The 11,081-nt window shown below is 35.8% G+C and overlaps 1 protein-coding gene across 1 annotated transcript; it reads right to left on the minus strand.

The window, feature by feature from the left end:
• Nucleotides 1-488: 488 nt before the first annotated feature.
• On the minus strand, nucleotides 489-4,576 carry LOC107796590 (GCN5-related N-acetyltransferase 4, chloroplastic). Its single transcript, XM_016619383.2, has 3 exons — nucleotides 4,280-4,576; nucleotides 2,423-2,819; nucleotides 489-1,019 (listed from the first exon to the last, which is right to left on the minus strand). The coding sequence occupies exons 1-3, from the start codon at nucleotides 4,437-4,439 to the stop codon at nucleotides 743-745; spliced, it is 834 nt and encodes a 277-aa protein (XP_016474869.2). The 5' UTR covers nucleotides 4,440-4,576; the 3' UTR covers nucleotides 489-742.
• Between the last annotated feature and the right edge of the window lie 6,505 nt (nucleotides 4,577-11,081).

The following is an 11,081-nucleotide window of genomic DNA, read 5'->3' on the forward strand; positions in this document are numbered from 1 at the left end:
AACCCAGTAACTAAGACGAATTGTGGGTTCTGTGGAAAATTTAGAACTCATAAACTTTAAATTCTGGCTTCGCCTCTGATCGAGGGATCTTGTATGAATGCAGGGGAAAAATGTACAAAGAAGCTCTTGAAGCCTTCAAACAAAAGCACATATGATGAAGAGATGAATAACGCGCAATGTAAGAAAATACAGGAGAGAAAACACAAAAAGACAGAAAGTAATTAGCCGGCCAGATTCAATATTTTTTTTTAGTTGATTCACATAAAGATATAACAACAATTATACATATAGTACACATGAAATATACATATATTATATATTCGCCAGCTATATCTAATTTAAGAGATTAGATGGACAGTAGTACGTTTCGCCTTCTGGAGTAACAAATATGAGGCTTGAGTTTACTAGTAACGGTCTTTGAAGGAGGTGATATTTACTTTGCAAATTGTATGAGCAACTATAGGATCTTTTCAGAAAAGAGATACTCATAGGGAAGTTAAAATGGAAAACTAACCTTTATATCTTTCAGTCCGATAATTATGTGAAAAAGAGTGCAAAAACTGCTACTCTAAGGGTGCTTTCTAATAATAAATCAACTGCCATTGGTTTGGTAAGCATTATACAACAGAAACATTGTAAAGAAGAGATTTTGACTAAACTAATACAATAATTACAGCCACTGCTCCCTTAATTTCACATTAATATACAAGTATCACACACCCCAATTGTTTACTAAACTGTCTTATATGTCCAGTAGTTTCATCAATAAATTGAACTGCATATTTGGGGATGTCTTGGGTTGAGGCCAGTTTGCTCCTTCTGGCACTTTGATGATTCTGAAGCCTTGTCCTATATATAACTTTATGGCTCCAGGGTTGCTAGTGTCACAATGTAAAGCAATTGCACGGCATCCCCAGCTTCTGGCTTGTGCCTCCGCTTTAGTTACAAGTTTTTTTGCTATGCCTTTTCGGCGGTATCTTTCCCGGACTGCAACATTTGATATATAGGCAATTCCTTTCCTGTAAAAATTGTTAATGCCTTGCATAAGATGGAAATCATGTTCAATGCAAAACCAGTTGAGCAAAGAACTACAATGGTTTCATCAGCTTTTGAATGAGTGGATGTCATGTCAAAAAGTATATGGATACACAAATGCACATAAAGAGAAAGGAGTAGAACTCCACTCAAGCGGATGGACTAACCTCCCGATCCCATTACCGAGTATTTGTTTCTTAATCATGTTTTATATCCATCCCCTTTATTTCTTCAGTACAAGTAATCGGTACCCTCTAGTTCTATTTCTAACTAAGGCAAACGACCAACTACGGAAGCCATACAAACTCTCTTTCTTGTGAGCAAAAAGGTGTACTGGCTATTTGGGTTGTGAAAGAGACCAGTTGGTTAATGTTATGAACTCCCTTGTCTCATTTCGCATGATGGTATTTGATTAGAGATGGAGTTTAAGATATTAGTTAAGTTTATATATTATATTAGTGATGGTAGAAGAAACTTATTAATAAAATGGTTGCAAAGTGAGTGCACTCCACAGTTATGGGGTTTAATGCTAAACATTCTGGGGATTCACAAGTCTATGCCTAGATCAGGGAAGGCAACTTCTTTTGTGTCGAAACAAGAGGGGACTGAAGAAAGCAGTAGTTGAAGTCAAGACTCTTATCCCAAATAGCGAAATAGCATCGGTGTATTGACTATCATAACAGACAGTGTTTTGAGGTTCCATCTTTCCATACAGGAAAATACTATAGTAATTTACAATCATTAAGCATTTAAAGATCACCTAATGCCTAATCCGATGTGCTTTCAAAATGTGGCCAATTAGAAAGCTTTAGAGATCTTCCATACAGCATGACCCTAGACCAATCGAATAGTAAATTATAGTAACGGTTTACTTCTAGCATATATTTAGTGAATCTGATAATAATGGTTCGCCAAAAGATGGATTATTAGATGGACAATGCCAGGAAGACCTTATGAACTTTTGTCTAGTTGGAACACTAGGGGAAGCTCTACATCTAACAAATACAGATGGAAAGTTGTCCCAGAAGCTATTTGGTGGACTGTTGGAAAGAGAGAAATTCAAGATGTTTTGAAGATGCAAGTAGCTCTACACAGAAGATCAAGATGAATTGTATTCTTCTTTTTAGTTTTTGGTGTAAACAAGAATATATAGATGATCAGTTTTCAATCTTAGAAGAACAAGGATTTTTGGTTTCTGCTTTTTGTTTAAACATTTCAAGATGTAAATTTTGGTTACCAGTACATACAGACGTGCTGATGATTTCATTAATATATTGGATATGTTACCTTCTCAAAAAAATGGTTAGCCAAAAACTAGAATTTTATGGAAAGACCATTTATTAAAATAATCTCCATCCCTCTGATTAGTATCCAAAACATAACTGACCTTCTCTGCCGCAAGGGTCCTTTTCTCGGAAGGAAATCAGCTACAGTATCCACGGTCAATATTCCAGTCACATAGCCCTTATTGAGACTCAATCGCCCGTCAAATCCTCCAAGTTTCAATTCTTCTGTACCTATTAAGCAAGCCTCTTCATCTCTGCTGCCAACCACAGCAACAAGACAAGTTCTCTTGCAACCATTAGGTATGGAGAATCCAAAAAGCATAGCAATCAGCCTGTCAATTCTCAACACAAAATCTAGGGGGAAGGCGTATTCAGGGAAGAAGGAGCTACAGTGAGTCTCAGCTACTTCCCAGCAGTCCTCTACCCTGGCTTCCCTTACAAAAACCTCAGGTGATGTCGTTGGGAAAAGCTCAGCTATTTGACTGGCCCTACATAGACCTGTAAGAGAAGAAATCACTCAATTAGTTCTAGAAGAGAATGATAAGCCCAAGTTACGTGGCAAAACCATTTGAGCATATTGTAACATAAATACACATTACATATTGCACAACCCTGATTTACCTTGCATTGATTTAAAGTAAATAGAGATTCTTTCTATTTCTAATATAACCAAATGTGAAGTTTGTTTGAGTGAGTCATCCTTCCCCATTAAAAGACAAGGCTAGAGGATATTACATGACCATACTATACATACTCTCAATCACCGCTCAGGGACACTACTACACATCTTGACAGTCATAATAGTTACACATTTGCTGTAGCCTAACTTCACCATTTGGAGACCTCCCCGAGGATAATCGGCGATGCTTTTTGTTTGCATGCTACTCATTTATTCATCAGCCCAACCCCCACAAACCCCCAAACCCAAGCATTAGTCAGCCACCGGATGGCACTTGTAACATTGGCAAAGAACAACTCCCTATTTGAATTTTCTTATGTTTCATTCTTAGCTTACGAAACTCCTACAAATTTTTAGGGGGCTCCATCTTCCAGCACTGCCAAGTGCTGAATAATGCCAATTTCAGTAACATAAAGAGTTCTGGCTCTCTTTAGTCCAAATTTCTTAGTTCTCCTATGATATTATTGTCCAAGATTGTTATATCCTTGCCAATTGTATACATACTGGTCCATAGAAACTTATAGCAAACACCGGGAGGTTCACGAAATATATGAGAAGATACTTAAGGCAAGCATGAACATACAGGAAGTTGCAAAGAGATTTCCACAGAAAGAGCTGGTACGTTAAAACCTTCTGGATAAGGTTCAAAATGGTGAATTGAGATAGAGTGGATTGATGATCCTGTAGTCACTTGGCCGGGAAAAGCTAGACAAGGAGTCCTCTAAAATAGTTAGTCCTTCAACAAAAGCGCCCTATTTCCTCAACTATTTTTATAGGGAGAATCAATCTCCCTTTTGATAGAATTTGAAAGAGCACCAGTACAAAGCTTTTCTCTGGTTCCCCCAATTATTGGCTCATTCTACCTTCCCCGAGTTCGACTTAAACAGTCTGCAACCTTGGGTCAGATCCATTCAGCAAAAACCTTGCCAAAGATATGTTAAATTCTAAGGTCACAAGTAAATTTGTTATAGACAAGTAACCTAGGCAAGTTCAACTCTTACAAATTCTTTAACTTTTAATGAACTTTTTCCATAATTAGTAATCTATCCTAAAATTTGACCTTTCATTTAGATAATTTAGCACCACTAACTTTTTCCTTTTTTTTTTTCTAAAAGAAAAATAACCATAAGCCACATAAAACTAAAGTAACAAGATTTCCTTTTCCTAATATTAACACAGTCAAAATCATATAAAACAAACCCAAAATAAACAAGTCTTGTAGATGTGTCAGTCTATAGCTATAACAAAATACTGATCGAAAAAGGAAAGTGAATTGGACCTGATCTTCTGGGGAGAGAAGAGAAAGATTTGGGAGAAGCCTTGAAATCGGAAGCAGGAAAGTGAAAAGGGATGTTGATAGAACCCGGATTTAGGAACAGATTCAGACTATTATTAGCACCAATTATACATGTTGTCCTTCCAAGTGGCACTGTCCACATTTCTTGAAGATTTTATTTACACCTCTCTCTTTTCTTCCTCCAAAGAAATGGAGAAAGAAGCTAAAAGTCACACAGTGAGAGAATAAGAGTGGAAAGGAAAAGGAAGAGAAAAAAAAAAAAAAACTGTTTTCCTTTTGTTGCGGGTTGTTTTGTACTTTACTTAGCTTGTTGTTATGGTAACCAAATGTACAAGGTGACAAAATCTGAGGTGGGTAAATTCACGTGTGACAAAAGTAACCATTAGTACTACTTACTGTAGTCCATTGGGTTTTTGGTCACTCTTATCTCATTTACGGAAAGGATAGAATCTTCGAGTGTTTTATTTAATTTGCACCTTAACACATCATTGTTACCCATATTGTATTATATCATTTTATGAACATAATGTTTGGGTAGATTATATTATTTATTGTAGTCAAATAACATTTTGTTGTTTGTTTGACTTTATCGTACTATATTGTAACTGATAAATTTGTTAAAATACCCTCAATTGTTTTAAATATTATCAAGAATTACACTTAAAGTAATGAGAATTGAAATTAAAAATCAATATTATACCGTCAATTGAAGATAAAGTAATAAAATTGGAGTTGAAAATCAAAGTAGAAGAAAGAACAAAATAAAAAGAAGGCAAAACTTATACCTGACATTGGAGTTGGAAGCGGCATAAGGAAAAAAGGAATGAAGACGTAGGTTGGTTAGGGGATTTGGATTTTAAAAAAAGAACGTAAAGGGTAAAACAAAATTATAAAGTAATAAGTTAGGGCATAATTGAAAAAAAAAATAATCCCACCATATTAAATTGGTTATTTCCAATAATGGGACTTTTCATTATATCCGCGCTTCGCGCGTTTAAATTAACGACATAATTTTTTTTTCTAATGTCGAAATATTAAAAGAGTTGCCAACAGTAGATACTTAATTTTGTACCTCCATCTCAATTATTTTCTTAAAACTTTTGGTTGATAAGTTTAAGTTAAATACTTCTATTTTCACAATTTAAAAATTTAATAAATTTAAGCATTATTTTACTTTTCTTTAGTTTCATAAAAAGGAAAAAAATAGTTCTAATTCTCGAAATACAAAAAAGCAAAAATAGTTACTTATTTAATACTTGCCATTTGGAATTTTTTTCCCGTCGGATGACATTTTTGAATCCCCCATCTCCCTTTTGTCATTTTTCTTGTTGATAATCTATAGTTTGTTTTTCTTTTAATTTTTTTTCTATCGTTTTTTATTTTGATAATTTTCTTCATGTAATCCTACTTTTTTTCCTTATATTTATTTTAATTCATTCCAACATTATCTCCCCGTTCCCACCTTTCCTCAGCTTCTTTTCATTATTTTCACCTTGTTTACCTTTTTTTATGTCCTTCTTCCTTTTTCCTCATACTCATACCATTCAATTCATCCTTAAATAATCTAAGTCAATTCCCTTTTCTGCTCTTACTAATTAAGTCAGTTTCTCTGTTGATCAATTTTTTATATATATTATATTTTGTATTGTATAAAAAAGTCAGAAATCACTTTTAAAATAATCTTAATTATACCTCCCGCTCATCCTTTCCACACATCTCTTTATAAAAGTAACATGATGTTAAAAATAAAAGTTAGACATTTAAATGTGTAACAAAATATAATATAAGTTGTAATCAGAATACATATTTTTTTTTTGGTTCTTTTATTTCTTATTTCATTTCCTTTCTAATATTTCACACTCTTCAATTCCTCCATAAAATCAGAAATCATTATCCTTCCTTAAATAACTAACACTCTGTTTGGATTATTGTTCCCCATCGTTTTATAATGTATTGTATTGTATTGTATTATATTATATCGTATCGTATTGTATCGTATTGTTTTATAAATACAATGTTTGGATAGATTGTATTATTTTGCTTTTGTGTTAAGCATATTAATTTTTTTTAATAAATGATTGGCTACTAAGGAATTTTTTTAGTGAACGTGTCACAAGCTTACTCCTATTTTTTTTTAAATTTTCTTTTGTAAAGTTTTTGTAAAAACGAAGAATTTAATTCGATTTTCTCTCCTATTTACTATGGCGACGAAGAATCAAATTATCACTATATTTATTCCTTTTTCTACTTCTTCTTTCAAGTGATGGATAATTCCAATGGGCTGTGGGTTTTTTCCTACCAATTAGGGCTCTCCCTTCACCACCCCCATGGGGATGGTCTACTGGGTTCATAACTACTCCTCTTACTACAGGACGCTTACCTAGCCAATGCTTAGATCCGGCTCTACCCAAACTTTTCTGGTTCACCCCAACATTCCCCACTTGTCCGACTGTTGCTGAGCAGTTTTTGGATATCAAACGGACCTCCCCAGAAGGTAATTTTAATGTGGCCGATTTTCCCTCTTTTGCAATCAGTTTCGCTACAGCACCCGCTGCTCTAGCTAATTGTCCACCCTTTCCAAGTGTGATTTCTATGTTATGTATGGCCGTGCCTAAGGGCATATCGGTTGAAGTAGATTCTTCTTTTGATCAATCAAAACCCCTTCCCAAACTGTACAAGCTTCTTCCAAAGCATACGGCTTTCTGGATGTAGATGATGATATCTATACAATGTTTGTTATTGTTAAATAATATTTTTTTGTTTGGTTTGACTGTATCGTATTGTACTATAACTGATAAGTTTACTAAAATACCCTCAACTGTTTAAATATTAAGTTTATCAAAAAGTATGCATAAAAATAATTTTAAAAAATAAAACAGAAGAAGGCAAACCACTAAAGGAGAGAGACAGAAGAAGGCAAAACAAAGGAGCACAACTAATTAGAATTGAGTTAAAATCAAATTAGGAGAAAAAAATAAAAGAGAAGGCGACCTTTAACGTTGGCGGAAAAAGTTCTGAAAAAAAAAAAATAAAGTAAGTTGTAAGTTGGAGATTTGGAGTTAAAATAGAAAAAAAGGTAAATGATAAAATAGAATTGTGGAGTAATAAGTTAGGGTATAATTGGAAAGAATATTAGGAAACAATCCACCACACCAAATCGGTTGTTTCAAAAAAGGGGACTTTTCATTGTTCCGGAACAATGAATTTAATAATACAATACAACCAATTTTAATGAAACAATCAAAACAAATATTGTTTTGGAATAACAATACAATGTGATACAATGGGGAACAACCATCCAAACAAGTTGTAAATCAATGATCCCCCTCTTACCAATCTTATGAAAAATTCCAAAAATTAGTACTCTCTTGGTTAATTCCTCCCACGATTCAGGTATGCCTACTCTCTGTCACGGCCTGGAATCCCACCATCGGGACCGCGATGGCGCCTAACATCACACTTGCTAGGCAAGTCAATGTTAGAGATTTAATAGCCAATTCTGTTACGTTTCAGTGATTAACAATAAGCAAGCTAAAACAAGTCAAAAAGAATGTCGAAGTAAATAAATAACAACTCTGATTATATACTATTACTACCCAGAATTCGGAGTCACAATTCACGAACATTCTAATAATTTACCATAAGTATTTGTCCGAAAGAAAATACAATTGTTTTTGAAATAAGGAAAACAAAAAAGTATGGGGTATAGAAAGGGACGCCAACAGGATGTAACGATCCGACCGGTTGTTTTGAGCATTTGCACTTTGCTCGGTTGTTTGAGGAAATGAATAGTCTTGTATGATGTATAATGACTTATGTGAATCGTCGGTTTGAGTTTTCGGGTTATTCGGAATTGATTTGGAAGAATGATTCTTAGCTAGAGGCTTTAAATTTGAAAGGTTTGACCAAGTTTTGACTTTTTAGTAATTGACCTCGGATTGGATTTCTAATGGTTTCGTTAGCTCCATTGGGTAATTTTGGACTTAGGAGCGCGTCCGTATCGTGATTTGGAGGTCCGTAGTGGAATTTGGCTTGAAATGGCGAAAGTTGAAATTTTGAAAAGTTTGACCGGGAGTGGACTTTTTGATATCGGGGTCAGATTCCGATTCTGGAAGTTAAAGCAGGTCCATAATGTCAAATGTGACTTGTGTGCAAAATTTGAGGTTAATCGGGCATGATTTTATAGGTGTCAGCATCGGTTGTGGAAGTTGAAGTTTCAAAGTTCAATGTTTCGAATTGAGGTGTGATTCATCGTTTTGATATTGTTATGTGTGTTTTGAGGTCTCAAGTAGGTCCGTGTTATGTTACGGGACTTTTTGGTATATTTGGACGGGGTCCCAAGTGGCTCGGGTGAGTTTCAAACCATTTTCATTCAATGTTGCATTGTTGAAGATTTTTGGTTCTGGTATGACCGCACCTGCGGCTGGTTTGCGCATGTGAGATGGTCGCAGAAGCGTTCGTGGAGTCACAGAAGTGAGAAGAGGCCGGGTGAGTAAGACCACAGAAGCGGATTTTGTAGCGTACTTGCGTACGCGCAAATGTGAGATTTGGAATCGCAGATGCGTAAGGCTTCGCAGAAGCCGAAGTCGACATCCGCAGGTGCGGGGATTTCTGGGCAAGGCTATTTTAGCAGAAGCGAAGCTTTTACCACAGATGCGACCTATTGTCCGCAAATGCAAAAATTGTTGGGCAGAAGCTACAAATCGAGGTTTTGGTTTTTTGTTGATATTTTAAGATGTGGGACTCAGATTGAGGTGATTTTTGGAGCTAATTTTATTACAAGGATTGTGATAAGTGTTCTCTACTCAGTTATGAATATATTTCATGAATCTATCTTGATTTTTAGCAATTGGTTGATGAATTGAAAGAGAAATTTGGGGGTTTTGGCCTAAAGTTTCATAATATAAATTTTTGAGTTTTGATCAACGATTTGGAGTCGGAATTGAGTGAAACTAGTATGGTTGGAGTCGTAATTGAATGAGTTGTCAAATTTTGCTAGTTTTGTCAGATTCTGAGGGTGCGGTCCCAGGTGTGATTTTTGGCTGGATTTGGGATTTGACTTAGGATTCGATCTTTATCATTTATAATTATTCTTTGGGATTTATCTGATGTATTTGAGTTGCTTTTGGCTATTTTCGAGCCATTCGGAGGTCGCTACGCGCGTGCTGGCATTCTTGGAGCATCGCTTGGCTTGCTCGACATTGGAATTGGCTTGTTTGTGATAAGTAACTCTTCTAAACTTAGTGCATAGGGTATGAAACCCCGAGTTATGTGCTATGATTGGTGTAGAGGTGACGCACATGCTAGGTGATGGGTGTGTGGGCGTGCACCCTATGAATTGTGACTCTGTTATTTCCAGGGCATTGAATAATGGCCTTATTTTGTTGATATTTGTGTTTTCACCATGTGATAAAGTAAATGTGTTGTACATCATGCTAGATATAATGTTTAGGCTTTATGCTAATATTGTTGGGACCCATAGTGGTCATTTCTTGCTGTCATCTAATTGATTTCATTGATATTTCGTACTCAGTCACATTCCTGCATTCATATCATATCTCAGTCTCGGTTGTTACTTATTGATACATCATATCATTGTTTCGGGTCAGTTTTTATGACATTCTGAGCCCGTGGGTGAGACTAGAGAGATTGATGACTGAGTGAGGCCGAGAGCCTGATTATGAGTGACGGTTATGGGATCGGGCTATATGCCGCAACAATTATTCTGATTTATGATAGAGCATGGGCTGAAGGAGCCCCTCCGGAGTCTGTAACACACCCTCAGTGAGCGCAGATGATATTATGAGGGATGGATTTCCCTCGATATGGATTTGTCCGAAGTATTTGATATCTGGAGATGGATTTCTCCACAGGGTTGGATTGCCCTTTTTCATCGGTACTGGGTGACATATAGTCAGTGTCGTATATGTTCTGGGATGGATTTTCCTGGGCCGCATGGGCCATATATACAATACCGAGTGGTTGAGCATTTATATATATACCTGGAGATGGATATTCTCCATGGGGACAAATTGGCCTTCCTCGATATTGAGTAACTGATGATCAGTGATGTATATATTTCGGGATGGATCTTCCTTAGGCCGTATGAGCCATATACAATACCGAGTGGTTGAGCATTTTTGAGTGGAGAGTGTGAGTCCATGTTTCATCTCTGGAATACATGGTATTGGCATGCATACATGATATACATGCATAGAGATGCATTATTCCTTATACTGTACGGTATCACATCGTTCATGATTTCTTTTATACACATTGATATGTAGCATAGAGAGGTACTTCACACTTGCTATTTTGAAAGAAAATGAAACATCTTATTTATTGCGGATAGGATTTTGAGAAAAATTGCAGTTTTCAAACTATCTCATATTTTTATTCGATGATTTCGGTAAAGGATTTGGGTTTTCACGAATGTTCTTGAAAAATGGAACTATTTTCAAAAAATTTATGCAAAAGCTGAACATTTTTATCTCTAAGATTATTTCCTTGTTTATATGCTCTATGTTGTTATGAACTGTTGTTGGTTATTGGTGTTGGACCCGACCTATGTTCCAGCTCGTCACTACTTTCAACCTGAGGTTAGGTTTGTTTCTTTTTTAGTACATGGGGTCGGTTGTACTCATACTACACTTCCTGCACATTGTGTGCATATTTTGGATGTTGATGTTGCTGCGTTTGATGGTTGCTGGATTTGAAGGCGTACCTGCGTTCCTATTGTAGCTGCCTCTTGTTCACAGTAGCCTTAGATTATAAAACTCTGTTT

This window comes from Nicotiana tabacum, chromosome 11 (assembly GCF_000715075.1).
Source record: "Nicotiana tabacum cultivar K326 chromosome 11, ASM71507v2, whole genome shotgun sequence".
NCBI classification, from domain to species: domain Eukaryota; kingdom Viridiplantae; phylum Streptophyta; class Magnoliopsida; order Solanales; family Solanaceae; genus Nicotiana; species Nicotiana tabacum.

Coding starts and splice junctions, on each gene's coding strand:
- LOC107796590 (XM_016619383.2), bottom strand. CDS start 4,439: ATGTGGACAGTGCCACTTGGAAGGACAACATGTATAATTGGTGCTAAT. Junction 2,820..4,279: donor TTCTCTCCCCAGAAGATCAG/GTCCAATTCACT, acceptor CTTCTCTTACAG/GTCTATGTAGGGCCAGTCAA. Junction 1,020..2,422: donor GGACCCTTGCGGCAGAGAAG/GTCAGTTATGTT, acceptor CAATTTTTACAG/GAAAGGAATTGCCTATATAT.